We start from the raw sequence: 21,731 nt of genomic DNA on the forward strand, positions 1-21,731 counted from the left end.
CCTCTGGCCTCTTACTGAAAACACCTGCCACACCCGTTCTAGAACAATCCTCTCCTGTGCCCGAGAGCGCCCTGCGGCTCACTCTCCTCTCGTTTCAGACACCGGCCAGTCACAAAGCCGTAAGCAGGCCGCCCGGGCACAGGATGGGACCCGGGAGGGGCTGGGCCGCCCCGTAGGTCAGAGGAGGCAGCAGGGAGGAGCCCACCGGCGCTGGGATTTGGTGCCTGTTTCACGGACGGGAGGGACCCCTCAGGAGCATCCAAGGGGAGGAGCCGAGGCTGCAGCTAGAGGCGCCCACAGACCCGAGCTCTCCTGCACAAGCCCTTGGGACCGGCCGCCGCATTACCTTCCTGCCGTCCTGGTCGGAACCCCCGTCCTCCCCATCCAGGCGCCGCGAAGCTGGAAGGGAAAGCCGTCCGTCAGGACACGCCCTTTATTCTGGCTCCCAGGCCCCAGTTAGGCTCAAAAATTGGAAATAATCATGCCAGGCCTGCGTGGCTCAGGGGGTGAGCAGCGACCTATGAACCAGGAGGTCAGGGTTCGATTCCCGGTCAGGGCACAGGCCCGGGTTGCGGGCTCGATCCCCAGTGTGGGATGCGCAGGAGGCAGTCAGGCAATGATTCTTTCTCATCATCGATGTTTCTGTCTCTCTCCCTCTCCCTTCCTCTCTGAAATCAGTAAAGATGTATTTTTTAAAATGGGAAATAAAGACGAGGCCCCAGTGGGCGCCTCTGGAGGGCGGAGGTGCCAGCAAGCTGGAGGGGCTGGGCAGGAGCGCTGGGCGGCCGTGTGCCCGTGCACCCAGGCCTTAACACCCAGAGCAGATGGGTGAAGTGACGCCTCATTAAAATCCAGCCGAGCCCCCGGGGTGCAGTGAGAGGACATTGTGAAGAACACTTCCTCCTACCAGGGTTTAACTTCAAACTAAGGAGGTCTCAGCCATCCAGCCTGCCCTGAGCCCACTCAGCCGGGTGCCCCACGGGCATCGCTGCCTGTCACCACACAACCCACTTCACAGACCGGAGGACTGAGGCTCAGAGCGATGTCCCGCCTTCCTCAAGGTCGTGGGTCAGCGGGTAGCAGAGGCTGCCCTTTGAACCCAGGCGGCCTGACTCCTGGTCCTTCCTCTGACCGGCCCCCCTCACCTCTGGCCACCCCCAAATCACTGGAAACAGTCCACGAAGGGCAATGACAAGGTAGAAGGTATACCCAGGGGTGACCACGTGGTGTGGAGCCGAGTCACGGCCGTGTTCTCCCCAGCCTCAGAGCGGTGCCCCCAGCTGGATGGCGTGCTCTCCTACCAAGTCTGACCCGGGAAGACAGCGCCCACTTCAGTCTGTACAGATCCACCCCGAGCACCCGAACTGACATGCCGACCCCAAGCACGGAGCAACGAAAGGAGGACCCTGGGCCTCCCATCTGCCACAGAGACCGTGTGGCAAGGACACGCGGGGGCCCTTGCCTGCCGCCTGTGGAGGGCCCGGGCCTGGTCGCCTATTGGGGCGCCCTGCCCCACACACCATCAAGGACAAGGCCGACATCAGGCCAGAGAGCTGGGAGCCTGGGGACTGGCCTCCAGGACCTCAATGAGGCAAGGCCACAGCTGAGGCCCGTCCGGTCTCGCGACGCCTCCTCCCTCCCCCGCCGCCTCCTCTCCTTCAGCGAGAGACGCGTTCCACCATGAAAATCCAAAACCCGCCTCCCACTCGCAGAGGCAAGTTAACGGGGAGCCTGCACAGAGAGCGGGGTGATGGGGGACTTGGGGGCAGGGCCAGGGGGGACACGTGCCCATGCTGGCTCTCCTGTTGCCCAGACAACGGCCTTGGGGAGGGGACTCTGGAGCGCCTGCCATCCATCGGCGGGGCTCGTGGCGGCTGCCAGCAGCCCCAGGACCACTAGGCCAGTGGCGATTTGAGGGCGGAGACACTGCCCCGTCCAGCCCGCAGAGGCCTCGACGGACCAGACTGATGCGGGGGCCATTTGCAAGCACAAAAACCCGAGGCCCTTTGCTACATGGAATCCGGAGTTGAGGCCAGGGCCACGGGCCACCCTGGGTCCGAGGACTTCCCACAGCCGAGGACGGCAGCTGGGGCCGGACTTCCCGACGCAGGGTTCACGGACAACCCCGCGGTCTGAAAGGAGCATCCGCCAAGATTTACACGTTCCTTCTGCAACACGCCAGCTCCTGGCCAACCACAGCCTTCACAGGGCCCGTCTGCAGCCGCACGGCTCACGCCAGGCCCCGGAGAAAGGCGGCCTGGGCGGGAGACACGGGACCTCCCGGCCCTTGGCACTGTTTGCGGCTGCTCCCTACAGCTCCGAGCCTCAGTTTCCTGATCTATAAAGTGGGCGGATGACGCCCACTCCTCTGAGCTGTGAGGACGCCAATGTGCACGCTGTGGCCTGGGGGGAGTTCAGGTCTGAAGACCTGGGAATAGTCAAGAGGCCGACGTTGGGGCGGATTTTCGGCTGCTGTTTCAGTGTCATGAGAGGACTAGCCCCCGGAGGACAGGGCCCCGGGTCAGGTGCCTTTCCTGCCACACCCGGCGGCTCCTCGGAGCCTGGAAGGCATTGGCCGCAGGAAAGGCTGATAACCCCTGGGTGTCTCCGGGAACCTGTGTTGGTGGCACCCCATGACCACGGGGTTTCTAACTTCCTTCCTGGATGTGGAGCCTGCCTTCCCCTTTTCCATCCCAGGAGGCCCCCCAAACCACAGCGAGACTCAACCCCACCGCCCAGGAGCCCTAGGGGCACACGAGACCTGACTCATTCCTGCTTTAAAGCAGGGGCCACAGAAACAGTCATGACATGGGGGCCCCTTTGCTGTCTGGTATGGGGGAGGCTCCGAGAGGCAGGAGGGCCATCCCCACCCCCCGTTACTGGGAAGCTGGTGGTGATGAGACAATGTCCGCCTCCTGGGAAACCGGGGAGGCGTCCTTCTACCTCCTACAATTTTAGAGAGAGAGGAGGGAGAGGAAGGGAGAGAGAAACATCGATCAGCTGCCGCCTGTGCACCCCCTACTGGGGATCAAGCCCGCAACCCAGGCATGTGCCCTGACTGGGAATCAACCAGGTGACCTTTCAGGGCACAGGGCAATGCCCCACCCACTGGACCACACTGGCCAGGGCCTCTTGTATCTCTTTAAACCAGTGGTTCTCAACCTTCTGGCCCTTTAAATACAGTTCCTCATGTTGTGACCCAACCATAGAATTATTTTCGTTGCTACTTCATCACCGTCATGTTGCTACTGTGATGAATCGTCATGTAAATATCTGATATGCAGGATGGTCTTAGGCGACCCCTGTGAAAGGGTCGTTCGACCACCAAAGGGGTCGCGACCCACAGGTTGAGAACCGCTGATAAACCATCTAAACAGCGGGCCCCGCCTCACGGCCCTGGGGGGCTGGAACACCAAGCCCTGCCCTCTGCTAAGATTCAGCGCAGCCTCACGTAAACCTCCTCGAGGCCGGAGAGCGAGGGAGGCGGCCATGAACCCCGTCCAGAGGGGCCTCTGGGGGTGTGGGCTCCGGTGACGGGCTGTGCACTGCATCGAGGCCGCCCCACAACGTGCCTGCCAGGGGCTGGCGTTCGGGAAACATCAGGCATGTCCCCGTGGCGCCTGAGCTCTGAGCTCAGGGTGTGTACCCGCTGGGGGGCCTGTCCTACGGCCGCCCCTGCTGCCGCTCTGCTGCTGCCCGCACTGGGGCGGGAGCTCCCCGTTTAAAACGCCCCAGTCATTTCCTTTTGCTTCCTTTCTTCTCTTTCTTATTCTTTTACTTTAAAAAAGCCAAGGAGAGTCGGAACTGCTGTAATTACAAGAAAATACTGCGGGGCCTCCATGCTGTCAAAGGCGGCCTAGAGGGCCAGGGGTCAGAGGTCAGGGGGCAGGCAGACTGGGTGTGGACCTCAGCTTGGCCACTGACTGGTCACTCCACCACCTGACCTCAGAGTCAGCAGGAAACGAGCTGACGTGCCGAGCGCGCACGTGCCCTGACACGTCCAGTGGCAGCCTCGTGAGGGCTGGTCCTCTCGTCCCCACCTTCGTCCCCCCGCCCGACAGGCCTGGCCGCCCGCTGGCCGGGGGAGGAAGGCCAGAGCGCCAGGAGAGGGTGATGCAGAGTTAAGAAAAGCTTGGCATGAGCTGGGACTGGAGAGCTGAAAATCAGCGACATCGATGAGAAAGCCTAAGTCTGGAGCTCGCCGAGTGTGTTATGTGAGATGAAATCAAAGGCCCGCCCACAGCGCCGTCACCGCCGTCTGTTTCAGGAGTTCGAGGGCTCCCCCAGCCCGAGTCGCGCTCCTCCGTCCCCCAGAGGCGGCTGGCTGGTCCGTTTGCTGAGACTGGGGCGGGGGGGTTACATGCCCACATGCATGGAGTCACACGCATGCTTGCATGCTCACACACACGCCTCTGACAGGGCACATGCCATGCCGACGGGGTGGGGAAGCCATATCACATTCCAACACCTGCCACGGGTTGGCGCTCAACGGCGTGCCACCGCCCCGCCGGGCACGGGCTCAGCCGGGCATGCGGGTGAGGCCAGTCCGCAGCGACCACGTGCGGGCCCTCTGTACGTCCAAGTAGGCGCTGCACGCCATTTCGTTCACAAAGGAGTCAGCAAGCCCCAATCTGGAACGCGCCGAGGAGTCCGGCCATTGCTCAGGGTTCAGGCAAATGGGAGTTCACGTGCCATTGGAGGGGAGAGGCATTTATCTCCGGGTGAACAGTGACCCCAGAGGATCCCCGCTGGCCGCCCCCTCCGACCCCCGGTGCAGCTCTGCCTCAGGTCTGGCCGGGCCACAGCCACCCAGCCACGCCGTGACCTCACCGACTGCCTCTCCCCTCCGCACCCTGTGGAGGAGCCTCTGCAGCGAGCGCGGGCCGGGCGAGCACCCGCTGCGTGACGGAGGCCGGCGCATCCTTCAGCTGGGCCTCAGGTTCCCCACTCACCCCCGCGGGAGCCCGTCCCTCTCGGACCCTCGGGAAGATCTGGGCTCTCCGCGCCCGGGCTGGGAGGCAGCGGGAAAGGCCACCCTTCGCCCTGGAAAGCAGGCTTTTCACTCTCTCTCTTGCTGTCTTGGGAAGAGGCCGACACCCCCCAGCACAGGGCGCCTGCGTTGAGGACAGCAAGCCGCCCGCGTCTGCCCCGGCCCGTGACCTGCCAGCGAGCAAGGAGCACGCGTGTGCCATCCCCCTGGGAGCGTCCAGCCAGGGGTCCGTGTGGACGTGCTGTTTTCTGGCTGCATCTGAGCAAGACCCTCCGGTGTGGGGATTCCTCTGCCCGTCTCCTAGCAACGTGGTAACAGCACACCCCCACGGTGTCCTCACCGGCAGCCCGTGGAGGGCAGGGTGGAGGGGCCCGTCCCATTTTGCAGATGAGGAAACCGGCTCATGGAGGTGATGCCCCAAATCACCCAGAAATTCGTGCAGACGGGGACACCATGAGCCTCCGGCCTCCTGCCTCCTGGGCCATGGCTCGGCCACCGCTCCCTGCGCACCTGCCCCGCAGGCTCAGGCGGAGTGGGCCTGGGTGGCCACCCGTGAGGAGGCTGGGGGCCCGAGATCCTCTCTCCACTCGGCTTCTCAGCCCCGATCTGCTGATGCAAGCAGCTCCTCGCTGGAGGCTCGGCGTTCAACCTCTGGCCAGCGATTCCCACCACTCAGGGCCTCATTCCCACGCGGGGATGACCGACCGACTCGGTTTGTCCTGTTTCCCGCAGACGGGCTGGCTCGTGCTGTGACCCGAGACACCTGTCCCTCCCTCCTCGGCTGCGGTCAGCCTGGCTGCTTCTCTCCACGCAGCAAACTCCAGCCACCGGAGCCAGTTCCCGGCACAACGCCCCCCAGCCCGGCCCAGCACACCGCCCCCCAGCCCGGCCGTGAGCGTCAGCCTCGGGTTTCTGCCACACAGGGTGCCCTGATCAGACCCGCCTTCCTTGGCCTCCATGCGGAGGCCTGCCCTGGGCCTGAGCGAATGTGCACTTAACATTCAGGCTCAGGGCCGCTGCAGGGGGGCATCAGGCATCACACAACCCGAGTGAGGGCTCGGAGCGGGGGCTCGGAGCGGGGGCAGGCATGCGGGAGCGCACAGCGAGGAGGCACGGTACCGTGCTGCTTGTAGATGGGCGGCTTCCTGTAAATGTTATCTTTGACGCCAGTGTCTGTGAAGAAGACAGACAGAAAGGAGAGAGAGCAGGTCAGCAAGCGAGTGGATGGCCGGTCAGCGCTCCCCAGGCACCCGGATCCGGGTCTCCAGAAAGATCGGGGACCCGCCCTCGGCGGACACCAGGCCCACCGCCTCAGACCAAGCCTCAGTCAGCCCTGGTGCCAGCCCCGGGGGGAGGGGCAGAGGGCGCCCGCTGGCCCAGACAGCCCTTCGCTCCAGCCCACTCCCCGGGGACACAGTGTCTCCCTGGTGTTTGTGGGCCTTTGGAGACAGGAAGTGGGGGGATGTGTAAACCCATTTGCTGATTTTTTAAGCATCTTAGGACTGGGGGGGGTTGGGGGGAGGCTGGGGGAACCAAGAGGAATCCCCCCACACCCGCTGGGTGAGACGGGCCGCGTCAGTGCCTACCTGGGACGTGGAAGTGGCGCGGAGCCTGCTGGTAGGTGGCGGGCGGCCTGCTGTCGGACAGCACCGAGAGGCTGGGGGTGCTGCGGCCGCTTTCACTGCCTCCAGGCCGAAGCGCAGACAGCGGAGAGCAGGGGGAGCAGAGCAGAGCATTTCAAGCGAGAAAGCTTATTCGGTGACCCCGTCTCCCCTGCCTGTGGGCCCCCAGCCCCTGCCCGGCATTTCCACACGGGCCCACGACTTGTTAATCCAACCTCACGCCCACCCTCCCCCGGGCCCCGTGGCGAAGGCACAGCGGCTCCGAGGGCTGAGCGCCATGGCTCCTGGTGCCCGGGAGGGCGGCCTGGCCGCCTCGGCGGAGCCCCTCCCCTTGGGGGGCATGGCGGTCTCCTTGGGGAGCACGCGGTCTGCGGCTCTGGGCGCTGGTATTGGCATCGGCCCAGGCCCCTTCCTATCTGTTTGAAACGGTGCTGCCCTCTTTGGAGAGGCCACATGGGCATCCACACGGGGTTCCAGCGCTCGCCCTCATCACCGTCGGTCCGCAAAGCCGCGGTGGAAATTCACCAGCCACAGGGGAGCGAGACCGCGTGGGCATCAGCAGCCGCCCCCCGCCCCTCCCGCCCCGAGGCGAGCGTGTGGCAAATTAAAGGGAAAGAACCCTGGTCCAGGCTCCGGTTCCTCGCCCCACCAGGATGTGCCACTGCTGTTTGGCGAACAAGGTTGGATTATCAAGTCACAGCGTGGACGGCCCTGGTCCCCAGGTGCGCCCCCTTCCACCCGTGTTTAAGGAACAACGTGACAGACAGAATGCAATGGCATGGGACCTGGGAGGACCAGTGAGGCGCGGCGCCTCCCCTCCCGTGGCCTCAGGGAACCCCGCTCGCTCGATGACAGCTCGGCCAAGGGCAGGGCCACTCGCCACCCCAAACATCCCGTGGAGCTGCAGCTGCTCACGCCACAGGGCCCGGGGTGACGAGGCCGCATCGAACAGCGGGCGGCCCTGTGCTGCGGGGAGGTGGTCGGCGGGGACGCATGCTGGCTGCCGGGGAGGTGCCGGCTCAGAGAGCTCTCGCCTGGGTGGTGTGCAGGGCCTGGGGCTCCCAGGGTGGGTGGAGCTCGGCTCCAGCAGCCGCACCAGGGCCCCCACCAGGCCGAGGCCACAGAGGGGCTGCGGGTCACTTTGAGCATCTTCCTGTGCCTGGGCCCCATGCCACCAGTCGGCCTTGATGGGACATCAGGGAGGCAGCTGCCCAGCCCCTCCTGGGGGGAGCCCTGCCTGTCCCTGGCGGCTGTACCCCAGCGCCGTGTGGAGCCGCCCTGAGCTTCCTGCCTGCGCACCACCCCAGGGAGCAAGGGCTCCCAGGCCACCCTACAGGTGGCTGTGACTCAACTGCACCAAGCCCGCCCGCTCGGATGCCAGAACAGTGAGCGCGGCTCAGCCGGCGCCATGCCCAAGCGGCGGGCTCCTGGCAGGGCCCTGAACCGGGAGGCCTCACAGGGCTCGTTCCCTCTGCCTCGAACCCATGGCCTCACCCCCATCCCGCCCAGGCCACAGCCTCACAGGTCACAGGCCTCCGGTCCCCAGCGCCCCAGCCCGTGCGCAGCGTCCTCCCAGGCCACAAGCAGGATCTGTGTGCACATTTCCTTAAGGAGTCCCCAGCTCCACTCGGCGCTCAGGGGGCCCAGGCCCAGGGGCAGCTGGGACACAGCCGCGGTGGCCCCGGGACCACTACACCCCCTCACCTCCGCCCTCAGGGCTTCCACACCAGCCACCACCCCTCGAGACCTCGGTCCCAGACCGTGATGCCTCTGCTCACACCCTTCCCTCCTGGCGTCCCCTCGCCTCCCCCTCAGGCCCGCCTGGAACCCCCTTCAAATCCTCCCCACTTGTCCAGACGCTTCCTGGTCAGGCTCAGGGGCACCGCCTCCCTTCGCCGCCCGCTCACTGCGAGGTCCACGGTAATAAAAGGCGCCGCTAGCATCGGCCCCGCGCGAGGCCACGTGCAGCGCGGGGCCACGTCAGCTGTCAGAACGTCCTGACAGCCTGTGGGGCGTATCCCCCCCGTGGCCACCTCCGCAGGAGGGATAGGGCTGTGGGGCCCGGGAGGCTCCGGTTACGGCTCCGGGACCCGCTTCCTCCGGGCCTTGGCGGAAAATCCCAAGCTGAGTCACCGTGGACGGAGGGAACCAGAGGAGCCGCTGTGCTGCCGAGGAGAAGGCACACAGGTCCCTCCTGGCGAGGCTCTGGCTCCCGAGGGAGGTGGCCCGGGACCGAGGCGGCTCCAACGTCTGCGGAGGCTCATCCTTCAGCGAGAAGGAAAGGGCGCCAGACGGGGTGAGGGGGTGGGGGCGGTGCTTGCTAGCGATGGGGAGCCCTGGCCGTTGAAAAGCCGCCTTCTTTTACTTCAAGCAAAGGGCTCATGTCACGGGCATCGCGGCAACGGGGTTCCACAAACGCCACATTGACATGGGCCTCACCCGTTTTTAGCTGAAGATCTTTCCTGGCCCAGGATCCCCCGGACACACGTCCTGTCCAGCCGTCCCTCTCCTGGGCCCTCTGGACCTCGGCACGTTCTCAGATTCTCCTTGTCCTTCACGACCGGCTCTGCGTGGGCCAGGGGCTCTGCCAAAGGCCCCGCGGTGGATTCCTGATGTTTTCCTCAGACTAGACGGAGGGCATGGTTCTTGGGAGGAAGACCACAGAGGTGCCCTCTCACCCCATCGGGTCCAGGGCACCTGCTGTCACATGACCCATCACGTGATGCTGACCCAGGTCCCCTGGCCGAGGTCAGGGTGGTGCCAGGTTTCTCCACAGGACAGTTCCTCTCCTCGCCCTGCCACAAAATGCACCATTTCCAGCTTGGCCACTTTTCAAGAGTTAGTGGGTCCAGCAGGGACCACGGTGGCAGGATCGGTGCTCCAGGAGGACGTGGTCCCCAGGACCAGGGGCTCTCTTCCCAGCAGACCCGATGAGGCCACAGGAAGCCAGTGATGGTGATGATATAAGAGAAGCAAGGAGCCTGTCTGGTGACCGTCAGGTGAGAGTGTAAACCTGCAGAGCCTGCCTCCTCCTGATCCCCTGGGGACAGAAGGCAGGACAGCACGGCTGCTTCTGCTCCTGCTGAGTCTCTGTGGTGTATGAGTCAGCTAGGGCTGCGTAACAAACACCATGGACGGAGCGGCTCAGATAACAGACATTTCTTCCTCCCAGTTCTGGAGGCTGGAAGTCAGCAGCAGGCTTGGTTTCTGGTGCGAGCTCCCCTCCTGGCTTGTCGACAGTCCCTGTCTCCACGTGGCTGCTCCTCAGCGCCCACAGAGTGGCTGAGAGGTCTTGTGGTCTTTCCTCTGCCTATAAGACCACCAATCCCACGGGTCTGGGGCCCTCGTGTGACCCTAATAACCTCCTAAATACCCTTCTCTGAAGGCAGTCACATGGGTGGTTAGGGCTTCAACATATGGATTCTGGGGGGGACACAATTCAGTCCATAGCAGGTGGGCGAAGAAGAGCTGGGCCATGTTCCCAGCGGGGCGGACACACATGCTTCCGTGCAGGGTCTGGCCCTGGGAAGAGGCAGGAGTGGGAGCCAGGCAGGGTGTGCGTCCGCCCCAGGCCACCCTGTGCTCTGACTGTGGACACATCCCTGCCCCCTTCAGCCTCAGCCTTTGGTCCTGGTACCTGCCGCTGGCATCCCTGCGCCCATGGAGTGACAGGTGGGGACGGAATGAGGTGATGTAGGTCCGAGGGCCGCGGTGGAGAGGCCCTAATCTCTGCCTGCAGCTCTCCACCCCTCTCCTCACCTCACTGCTCATCCTTCACACCACGAGGTGCCTACACTTCCCCCCCAGGAACATTCACACACGAACGGAAACGGAGCTGGACTCACGAGACACAGCGAGGAGCACAGGCATGAGACACAGGGCTCGGGAAGCCATGCGGCGACACGGACACGACACACACGTGTGGCAAGCGCCCTGGGGCGCCTGCAGCACTGCGCGCCTTACCTCGGAAGTAGGGGATGTAATGGTGCCTGAACACGGACGTAGGGCTTGGGTGTTGGGACAGGGACAGGCAGCTACTGGTACCAACACTCACAGTACCAGCTGCAGGGCAACAGAGAGCAAGTCAGTCCGCCCGGCCGGGGCCGCAGAGCCGCACCAGCCCTAGGCCCTCCTGCCAGGAACACGCTTGCTTCCTCTCGCCAAGGAGGCAGACCTCGGGGAGGGGAGTCGCCAGAGGCGCCCTCCACTAGTCTGCTCCGGGCTGGGGTGCAGAGGCCCCGCGCTCTGGGGACAGGACCGCTGGCCCCTGTGCCCTGCCCGTTCCCCTCCTGGGGCTCCTTGTGATCAAGGACGCTGGTGGAGGGCAGCTGGATAGACTGCCCCCCGACAATCACAGGGCCTCAGCAGCCGAGATTCAGCTCTTGGCTCTCTGGACTTCCCACCCGGCTGGGAACAGTCCACAAGCCCAGGTGACCCACATATAGCAGTCAGGGGTCAGCAGAGGGCCCTTCACTCCCTGACTCGCGTGCTTGCCTGTTCAGTCGCTCTCAACTCACTGATTCACTCCCTCCCTCAGTCATTCCCTCACTCATTCATTCTTCATTCCCTCCCTCATTCATTCTTCATTCCCTCCCTCACTCAGGCATTCATTCATTCATTCCCTCATCCATTCACTTACCCATCCACTCAGTCACTCACTCATTCCCTCACTCATTCATTCTTCATTCCCTCCCTCATTCATTCTTTCATTCACTCCCTCACTCAGTCACTCACTCATTCACTCACTCACTCATTCCCTCACTCACTCACTCATTCCCTCACTCACTCACTCACTCAGTCCCTCACTCATTCCCTCACTTACTCATTCATTCACTCACTCACTCAGTCCCTCACTCACTCACTCAGTCCCTCACTCACTCACTCACTCACTCATTCACTCACTCACTCACTCAGTCCCTCACTCACTCACTCATTCCCTCACTCACTCACTCATTCCCTCACTCACTCACTCACTCAGTCCCTCACTCATTCCCTCACTTACTCATTCATTCACTCACTCACTCAGTCCCTCACTCACTCACTCAGTCCCTCACTCACTCACTCACTCAGTTCCTCACTCACTCACTCAGTCCCTCACTCACTCACTCACTCACTCATTCACTCACTCACTCACTCAGTCCCTCACTCACTCAGTCCCTCACTCACTCACTCAGTCCCTCACTCACTCATTGACTCACTCATTCACTCACTCACTCACTCATTCACTCACTCACTCACTCATTCACTCACTCACTCACTCATTCATTCCCTCACTCACTCACTCACTCATTCCCTCACTCACTCACTCAGTCCCTCACTTATTCCCTCACTCACTCACTCAGTCCCTCACTCACTCACTCACTCATTCCCTCACTCACTCACTCACTCATTCCCTCACTCACTCACTCAGTCCCTCACTCATTCACTCACTCACTCACTCAGTCCCTCACTCACTCACTCAGTCCCTCACTCACTCATTGACTCACTCACTCACTCATTCCCTCACTCACTCACTCAGTCCCTCACTCATTCCCTCACTCACTCACTCATTCCCTCACTCACTCACTCAGTCCCTCACTCATTCCCTCACTCACTCACTCATTCCCTCACTCACTCACTCAGTCCCTCACTCATTCCCTCACTCACTCACTCATTCCCTCACTCACTCACTCAGTCCCTCACTCATTCCCTCACTCACTCACTCAGTCCCTCACTCATTCCCTCACTTACTCATTCATTCACTCACTCACTCAGTCCCTCACTCATTCCCTCACTCACTCACTCAGTCCCTCACTCATTCCCTCACTCACTCACTCAGTCCCTCACTCAATCACTCAGTCCCTCACTCATTCCCTCACTCACTCACTCAGTCCCTCACTCATTCCCTCACTTACTCATTCACTCATTCACTCACTCAGTCCCTCACTCAATCACTCAGTCCCTCACTCACTCACTCAGTCCCTCACTCACTCACTCAGTCCCTCACTCACTCGCTCGCTCGCTCTCCCATTCACTTATCCACTTTCCAAACACGTATGGAAAGTGTTCTTGAGCAGGGCGCACCAGCCACACTGCAGGGAGCCCAGGACAGTAACCTTGCAGATGAATGGGCTGTGATTTTTCCACAGAGGCTGCAAGACTAAGCGGCTGTCTATGGATGTGAAATGGCTTCATGCAGCGGCTGGCCAGGAGGAAGCAGCGTGAAAAAATCCCTCAAAAAGGCAGTGTCCTTTTTGTGTGTGGAGTGTCCCTGGGACTTTGACACTCTAAGGGCGACGAGGCGTCTGGAAGCTCAGGGACAGCAGCCCACAGCGGGGCACCAAGCAGGGATGGGGTAGGAGGGGGGAGGGACCTCCTCGGGCTCGCCCTGCTCTGAGCAGCTGGTGCTGGCCTCCTGCCCATGTTCCCACGGGGCTGCTGTCCGTGGGGCCACCGCCCGCTACGGCTGACGCGCCAAAGGGGAATGACTCTACTCTCTGGACACGGACTCTGCCTTCCTCTTCCCAGGCCCTCGTGAGCGGGAACTGACTGGGTTCCTTCCATCTCTGTGCCTTTGTTTCCTGGCGTTTGCTCTACTGAGACATGAATTCCGAGAGCTGCTCCCACGTGCTCAGCCGTGCCTGTGAGCTTCACGCACAGCTCCTCTACCCGCAGGGGGACCCGCTGCCTCGCAGCCACCCCCCCAGCCCTGACACGAGGGGCCCCCTCCCGATGGACGGGTTCTCCACTGCCCACCGGCAGCCCACACCTGCCCGGTGTACATAAGAGACTGATTCATAGCAGGAAAAGCAACAAGAAACCCTGCTTCCTGGAGGGTCAAAGGAGCCGTGGGGCCAAGTACCTGGCCGGCTGTAGTGCTGGGGCGACCGTGAGGTCGGGGTGTAGCGCCCAAGGCTGACCGAGCCGGCGGAGCTGGGGCTGGAGGTGCGGCACTGCCTGGAGGAGCGGTCGTCCTGGTCTCCCTGGGAGGGAAAACGCCTGGTGAGCACGGAGCCGAGCACGGCCCACCCCCCTCCGCTCAGTGTCTGCTTCCCTGGCCTCAGAGCCAAGTTCCCTGCACCTGTGGGCCAGGGGAGGCGGCAGGGGGCTGGCCTTGGTGCTGAACTCCTGCCGGCTGAGCATGGTGCCCGTGCCCCCAGGGGCCAGAGGGCAGGGCCGCCTCCTCCACCAGCCCCACTGCGGCTGAGGCTCCCACGATGGAGCTGCAGGCACCCAGTCCTCCCACACCCGTCAGCTCCCCTCCTGCAGGCCTTCCCAGCACCCAAGGCTCCTTGGAACACAGTTTGAGAACCACTGAGATTCTGCGCTCTCCCCAGCCTCGATAGGGTCCAGGCCACGGCCCCGTTGAGCCAGACCCACAAGCACGGACAAGGCGGACTCCGTTCAAGCAGGATGAGCAGCTGCTCAGAGCGTCAGAGCGGGCGGCAGGCGGCGTGAGATGGCGTGGCACGTGGGACAGGGAAGAGCAGGCCGCGGGCCCCCCTCTGCTCAGCACGTGGCCCTGAGCCCTGACACCCAGCCCAGTGTCCGGCCGCCGGTGGATGCGGCTGCTCTGGCCCCCGAGGCCAGTGTGGGGATGGCAAGGTGAGAGTCTGGGCCTGGCGCTCAGGGCTCCCACCCTCCCAGCCGACCACCACCTCCTGGGGCTCACTCTCCAGCCAAACTGCGAGTCACCGTCCCCGAAGCTTGCCCTGCGCCTCCCCGCCATGCCCCCCAGCTCAGCCAGGCCTCGTGCAGGTGCTGCACCCCGAGCCCTTCAGCCTGGCCCAGCCCTGGAGACGGCACACGCTAGGCAGCCACAGTCCCGCGGTCCCTCTGTGTCTCGGGCGTCCTCTGCCAGCCCCAGGGGCCGGTCACACCCTCAGGTGTCCTGTCTCCTCGCCTTGCCTGCCCGTGGGGCTCAGGGTCCCAGGGTCTGATGCCCACGCAGCCTGGAGCCTGGCTGGCAGCTCTCTCTCTCTGTTCTCATTAACCCTGAGAAACAGGAGAAGCAGGCTGCCCGTGACCGATGCTGCCCGACAGAGAAATGCCTCCAGAATGTTCATCTGCGAGGACGTCCCGGATGTCCCCCCGTGAGGCGCAGGAGCTGGGCCGGTGCCCCGGTGCCCGGAGTATCTCCAAGGAGCCGTGACCCATACCATGGGCCGGGCCCCACGTCCGCACTTGCAGGGCTGCAGGGGCGCCAGGGAGGCATGCAGGGGCCACGCGATCATAAAAATAACCAACGCCGAGGGGGCACCGAGGCAGGAGCGCGTGGCCCCGGGCGCCACGGCCAGGCCCCCAGCCCTCTGGGCGGCAGGTGGTTATGTTTATAATCCGGGAGCACGCGAGCACGTGTGGGGGCGCGGTTACCTCGGTCAGCGTTGGCGAGAGCAACTGGGGCGACTGTGGACACAACACAGAGCAGCCTGTTAGCCCGCGGCCCCGGCGGCTGCTCGTGGGGAGACACACGGGCACAGACGCTCACGTGACAGGGACGGGAACCCACCCCGGGGCTCCCAGACCTTCTTTTTGGAGCAACGCAGTCAAGGGATGGCACCCCGAGAAAGAGGCGGGCACAGTGGAGCTGGTCTCCGTCCCGGCCCCCCAGCGCCCCTGCTGTCCAAGGAGTTTTCCAACAGGAAGCTTGGCTCAGGGCGTGGGCAGGCGACGCCCTGGGAGACCAAGGAAGAGAGTCTTCCGGGGCTTGGGGCTCGGGGAGGCCGGCGCTGCTGGTGGGGGCCTTGGGAGCAGGGACCAGCCTCCCAGCCAGGGACCACCCCTCCCCCATTAGAGTAGGTGAGCACCGTCCGCCCCACGGACATTGGCTCCAGGGGGTGGTAGCCAAGTGGCGTGGCCTCCCGACCCTCTCCCAGCGCCTCCAGCAGAGCCCGACCGGACAGGCGAGGAGGCCCCTGCCAGGCTCGGCTCAGGCAGCGGGCGGTGGGAGCAGGTCAGACCCTCCCCTCCACCCCGCCCACCAGCCTCTTCCTGGGACTGATCACTCAGACACCTGGGGCCCTGCCTGCCCCCAGGGACAGAGCCAGTGAGGAGCGGCCCCTCTGGCCTCACCCTCCCGGCCCTGCCCTGAGCTGCCAGCCGTGACCAGCCACTGTGACTGCAGACGTCAGCGGGGCTGGCGGGGCTGGCGCCAACCACCACCTCCAGCGTGGTGGCCGGGCCCCAGCCTCCCTTCCCCGGCGGCCCTGCTGGAGACTCAGACAGGAGGGCCGGGCACGTGGGGGGAAGGGCTCTCCCGCCAGGCCTCCCACTCGAATGGCACACGCACCGGGCTGCCAGCTGGCAGACACTCCCGTTGGTCACAGGCAACAAGGTCACACGGGAACCTCAAAACCACCCCGGAAAACTGGGCACCAACGGCGACCCCGCAGAAAAGGGAGGGCGGCTGCGCCTGAGAGTCAGTCATGGACGCTGCCCACGGGGCCCACGGAGTAAGTCATCCGGGTGCAGCCACGCCAGGGAGCGCGGGGACGGGACGGGCCCGGCAGGTGACGGGGAGCAGGCTGAAGGCACCGGATAAAGGAAAACTGCATTTCGCACGTCGTGAAAATGGTCCTGAACCGCAAGAAACAGGCGCTACTCCGTTCCCATCATCTCCCGAACACCGGCCCCTGCCTGCTCCCGGCCACACAGGGCTCCCCAGGCTCGGCCCCAGGGAGCTGCGTGCATCTGCCAGGGGCGTCCGGGCAGAGCGCAGCGGGGCTCCTTAGAGAGGACGCCCAGGGCGCGTCTCTGGGGGTGAAGGCCCCGCGTCGCCCAGCAGCGAGGACAGAGCCAGGGGCCTGCGCCGGGGCCGCCACCCGCCCGCGGGCCGACACCGCGGCCGTACCTCGAGGCAGCTCTGCCGGTTCCCCGCGTGGCTGACGTAGGGCGAGTAGGAGATCATGTCGGGGCGGTCGATGTTGTAGATGGCCTTGCTCTTGGGGAGGGCAGCCAGGTCTCTGTAGTCCAGGATCTCGTCGCCCAGCCTCGCCTGTGGGAGGGAAAGGGCGGCGGCACCGTCAGACCCGAGTGAGGCAGGTGTGGAGGAGCCAGCCTGCGCCCAGCCCCGTGAGGGTGAAGCGCCTAAGGGGCCAGGAGGCCTCATGATCACGTGGGCCTGGTCCTGAAACCAGGCCACGAGGGGCCGCCGTGGCCTGAGGGAGCACCTTCTCGGGCCCACGCCTCTCCACGAAGGGGCAGAGGTGGCCCCAGTGGATGGTTTCAGGGGTCAGAGATCTGTCCTGGTGTCGGGCCTGACACGGGCGGACAGTGATGCTCAGTCATGATCTAATAATTCATACAGACACCTCTGTGTGCACACAGACAACGCATAGACACATGCACACAGGCATGCATATGCGGGTAAACACATTCATGCACACACAAATGCACAGACACACGTCTGCACACATGTATACACACATGCAGACACAGCCATGTGTGCAGACAAGCAAGTATTATAAATACAAATGCACCCACACATGTACACTTACAAACACGTACACACACTAATATGCGCACGTACATGTACACTCTTACACGCTCACACACTCATACACACATATACACATACACACACCCTCCTGAACGATAATGGATTCATAATATGTGATCCTCAGCGTGCTTCCCTAGGAACACGTTCGGAGCACGTTCCACGGTGACACGCACGGATCTGCAGGGCATTCACGCCTGCCTGACCCCACGGGTGCCCGGCACGTCATTCAGGAAGCCCTGGCGCAGGGCGTGGGGCGATGTCACTTTTACACCGTCATCCACAGCAGCTGTGAGCACCTCCTCGCGCCCTTGTCCCCACAGTCCCGGGGAGCAGTGGGGTCACTCCGCCCACGGGGAGGAGGCTCTTGTCAGCTTCCCGAGGTCTACACCAGTCCCTGCGCGGGGATGGCAGCGCCGACGCCCGGCTCAGTGACGCCCCCAGGCCCCCTCCCCATAGAAAGAGCCCAACTTACATAGATGACGCGGCTGGGGGACCCCGAGGTGCTGGACGCAGGCACAGAGATGATGCTCTCGGAGGACGTCCTGGTCTCCTGGGGAAGCGGGGGTGGGGTGGGGTGGGGGGGTGGGATGGGGACGGAAAACAGGACGTGTCAGGAAAGACGGTCCCAAGGCAGCCGTCAGTCACGCGGCCCAGAGGGCCGGCTCACGGCGGTTCTTTTCCTTGTCAGGGTGAAGCATTCTCACGGCGACAGGCAGCTCGCACGGACAATTGGAGACGTCAGACAGACCGCGGTGACACGGCTGCACGCCAGCGGGTTCGTAGCGCCGACGAGTGCGAGCTTTCATGGCGCAGAGAGGACCCATTCCAGGGGGACAGGAGCAGCCAGGGGCTCTGAGCGCCAGGGGCAAGGCCGCCTCCGACCCAGAGCCGTGCCGCTCGGGGACGTTTTCCGCCCAGATTACGGGACGTGGGGCAGCGCAGGCCAGCAGCGGCTCTGCTGTCAGACTTAGGGACGGTCCCTGAACCTAAAGGCCAGTCTGGGCTCCAGGCCACAGTCCGCCCTCAGGCCCCCGACTCCGCCCCACGCCTCTCTCAGCACCGGCAGCCCCTGCAGGAACCGCATTGGGTCCCGCACCCCAGCGAGGTCTCAGCAACAGCCCCCGGAGGTCCCTGCTGCCGCTCTCACGCCGAGCTCTCCTCTTGGCCCGAGTGCCCCCTGCGGTGTGAGCCCCGTCCTGCCCCTCGCCTCCCGAGCACATCTCCTGCTTCCCCCGAGGTGACGGCGCCCGGACCGCGGCCTCCTCTGCTCCCACGGCAGGCCTGACCCGTGTCTGCGTGGACACTCGCCTCCGGCTCCACCCGATGACCGCACCTGTGTCCATCCGCCTGCAGGGCGTGGCTTGCCGCTCCCCTCACCTGGCCCAGCATGGCCCTGCCTGGCCCAGCCCCACTAGCTCTCCCTCTCGCCCGTCTAAACGGAACCCTCTCCGCGCAGGGCCTCCCAGCCAATAGCGCGGACTCCTCTCCCCACACCCCTGCCCCCTCCCCTCTCCTTTCCTAAGCAGACCCCTGTCCCCCCGATTCTGGCCGGCCCCCCTCAGCACCCACAGCTGCTGCAGTGCCAGCAGCCTGGACGGGGCCTCGTTATGACCGAGTGGTGTCCCCGACTCGCATGCGGAAGGCCTCACCGCAGTGCCCAGAGCAGGGCTGTGTTTAGAGACAGGCCTTCAAAGCCCTAATTAAGCTACGTGGGGCCTTGACTTAATGTGAGGAGTCCTTACAAGGGGAGAGTAAGCCCTAGCTCAACATGTCAAACTTGTGGCCCGCGGGCCACGTGTGGCCCACAACAAATACTCATTAACGGTGACTCCTTTATCTCAGCCCTTCGTCTTCAGCACGTCTCTATCGAAATAAACCTAAGTTTCTATGAAAATTGAAGCTTTTGTTTTTTTGCGGCCACATACACGTAAACCTTGTTTATTTGGCCCATGTTCGCCTTTGAGTTTGACATGCTTGCCCTAGCTAGCTGCATAGAGCGTCGGCCTGCAGACGGAAGGGTCTCAGATTTGGTTCTGGACAAGGGCACATGCCTGGCTTGTGGGCTTGATCCCCAGTAGGGGGCGTGCAGGAGGCAGCTGGTCCACGATTCTCTCTCATCATTGATGTTTCTCTCTCTCTCCCTCCCCCTTCCTCTCTGAAGTCAATACAAATATATTAAAAAGGAAGAGCTTAGGACACAGACACACACAGAGGGACGACCCTGTGAGGACATGGGGAGGAGACAGCCATTCTACACGCCAAGGAGAGGCCTTGGGAGGAGCCGCCCTGCTGCCCCGTGGTCTGGGCCTCCAGCCTCCAGGGCGGGGAAAAGGGGTGTCTGTTTAAGGCCCCTGGAGCGCTGTCAGCCCAGGACACTAACTAACACAGACCATGGGGCCACCCTCCCCGGCGGAGCACGCCCAGCTCCCCTACACGCAGCACGACAGCAGCGAGGACGGGACAACACCAGGGCCAGCCATCAGGCACAAACCTGGAAGGCACAGGGGGTGGTGCCCCGGCAAACCTGCTTCTGCATCTGGAAGGGAGAGAGGGGAGAGGGCGTGATGCTTGCGGCTCACCTCTGCATGGCCCACTCGTCAGCCTGGCCCACCCCCTTCCATGCCCCTGGCATCCTCCGGGACCAAGCGCGGGGCCGCCTCCTCTGGGAGGCCTGACCTGCTTTCCCCGGCCCCTGGACTGGGCTCTGCTTGCTGAATGGAGCGGAGTCTCAGAACTGCCTGTCCCCTTAGACCACAGGCTTCCGAAGGCCGGCGGGGGCAGGGGTCTCCCCCAAGCTCAGCCCGAACCCACAGTGCAGCCCCAGGTCCCCAGCTGCCCCCTCCCCAGATACGATGGCCACTCGGAGGCAGGTAACTCGGGGTCTGCCTTCTCGCCGTCCCTGTGGTCAGGTGGCCTGTTTTACCGTCCACCTTGATGTCTACACACATGTCACACGTCTGAAACCCTCAGCACCTCGGTTCCTCCTCTAGGAGCCCGAAGACGCTCCCCGGGGCTCCGTGTCTGGGGAGACACGGCGTGGGGAGCTGGGCTCCGAGGTCACCTCACTTTCACCTCAGGCCCAGCTGGGCCACGGCAGGAAGCCCCGGCCAGCCCGGTGCAGCGGCAGTGGCCCTGTGCCCCTCACCCCGGGGAGCGTCTCGCAGGGGAGGGCCCACAGGTCCCTGGGCGCTGCCCTGGCCCGTGCGCTGGCGCTGGGTCGGCAGCAGCCCGGGGTCTGTCTGCACCCGCAATCGGAAGGGGCCACAGCTTCCCGCCCCCCACCCCCCCAACCCTACGCTCAGCCTCCTCCAGGGTCACAGGGCGCCTGGTGCACACGAGTCTCACCCACAGCGTACGGGGGTCTGATACCCACCCGTCTCCAGGTTAAAGCTGAGGGCCCGAGGCTCAGAGAGGGCCAGTGATTCGCCCGAGGTCACACAGCCGGGCAGAGGCACAGCTGGACTCCAAGGGCAGGAAAGGAGCCTCCTCCCAGGGCCCAGGGCCCGGCGCAGAGGGGCCGTTGGTGAAGGACTGCTGAGCACACCCAGGACGGGCAGGTAGCTCTCCTACGGCCACCAGGTCACTGGCGCCACCCTGACCGGGGCCGGTTCAGGAGTTCACGAGGCCATGACCACTGCCTCGTCTTCAGGGGCCGCCGTTCTCTGGCCCACCCCGCACCCTGAGCTGGCGGGGCTAGTGGGGCTGGCGGGGCCATGGTCATTAACTGGCTCTCTCTTCCTGTCTCCCAGGCCAGAGCGGCCAGCTGGCCGGAGAACTGTCCCGGGCACCAGTCCCCGGGGAGAACCAGCTGACCCACCCCGTCCGCCTGGCCGCCCAGGCCCCAGACACTACCCTCATTTCCTGGGCAAAGACAGAGAGGCTCTGAGGGCTGGGGAGGGGGGACGAGGGACAAGCAGGGCATGGCTGGGGCCTGGATCCCATCCCGGGGCACCGAGGGGCAGGCGCCAGCGCCAGGGCACAGCGCCCAGGGGCAGCCGCTCTCTGACTGCAGCCTCCCCCCAAATGTTCCCAAAGCGCCTTGGGAACAGCCCAGGAAGCCACGGATGTGCAGCCCCGGGCGTGACCCCTCCCTCCCTGTCCCTCTGGACTGCAGAGCCTCCCTCTGCCGGGCGCAGGCCACGATCAGCATGGGTGGCCTCCAGCGGAGAGCAGAGGCCGGCGCTGGGCTCCCTCAGGCCAGGGTCCAGCTCAGCAGCCGCGTCCAGAACCCGGAGCCGCTGTGGCCACCCTGGCTGTCCCTGTGTGGCCTCCGTCCCCTTCCCACCCCTGGTCAGTCTCCCCGTGCACACGCGTGGGGTCTGGAGGCCTCTCGGCGTGGGGTCCCTTTGGCAGGCCTGGGCTTGGCCTCCAGGATGGAGGTGTCCATGGACAAAGGTCAGGCCCTGGAGGTCACTGCAGGGTCAAGGACTGTGGCGCTGGGAGGTGGGCGTGCTGCCCGGCTCATCTCTGAGGCCGACGGCCCAGGCGCAGTGTGTGGGGTAATCAGCTGCGTGAGAGGGTGACGGACAGCTGCCGTGTGCGGCCACAGACGACGGCCTGGCCATGCACGTGACACGGTGCCCGTCAGTCCTGTCGCCGTGGGAGGCCAGGCAGCGTCCCCACAGGCTCACAGCCTAACTCC

At 64.1% G+C, this 21,731-nt stretch overlaps 1 protein-coding gene across 3 annotated transcripts in view; it reads right to left on the reverse strand.

The window, feature by feature from the left end:
* ABLIM2 (actin binding LIM protein family member 2) overlaps positions 1 to 21,731 on the reverse strand; it is a 104,819-nt gene that overhangs the window by 28,559 nt on the left and 54,529 nt on the right. For 2 of the 3 annotated variants that reach the window (XR_013996030.1, XM_081091869.1), the window contains exons 9-16: positions 17,562 to 17,639; positions 16,442 to 16,585; positions 14,965 to 14,997; positions 13,454 to 13,574; positions 10,576 to 10,674; positions 6,577 to 6,675; positions 6,110 to 6,163; positions 347 to 399 (exon numbers count right to left, since the gene is read on the reverse strand). Coding sequence is in view for 1 of the 3 variants with exons in the window: in XM_081091869.1 (XP_080947995.1) it covers positions 347 to 399; positions 6,110 to 6,163; positions 6,577 to 6,675; positions 10,576 to 10,674; positions 13,454 to 13,574; positions 14,965 to 14,997; positions 16,442 to 16,585; positions 17,562 to 17,639 (681 nt within the window). In the remaining 2 variants the exon portion in view is untranslated. The remainder of the gene's footprint in view (positions 1 to 346; positions 400 to 6,109; positions 6,164 to 6,576; positions 6,676 to 10,575; positions 10,675 to 13,453; positions 13,575 to 14,964; positions 14,998 to 16,441; positions 16,586 to 17,561; positions 17,640 to 21,731) is intronic. The other variant, XR_013996029.1, reaches the window with a different exon arrangement.

Source organism: Myotis nattereri (genome assembly GCF_964212035.1).
Source record: "Myotis nattereri genome assembly, chromosome: 1".
NCBI lineage: Eukaryota > Metazoa > Chordata > Mammalia > Chiroptera > Vespertilionidae > Myotis > Myotis nattereri.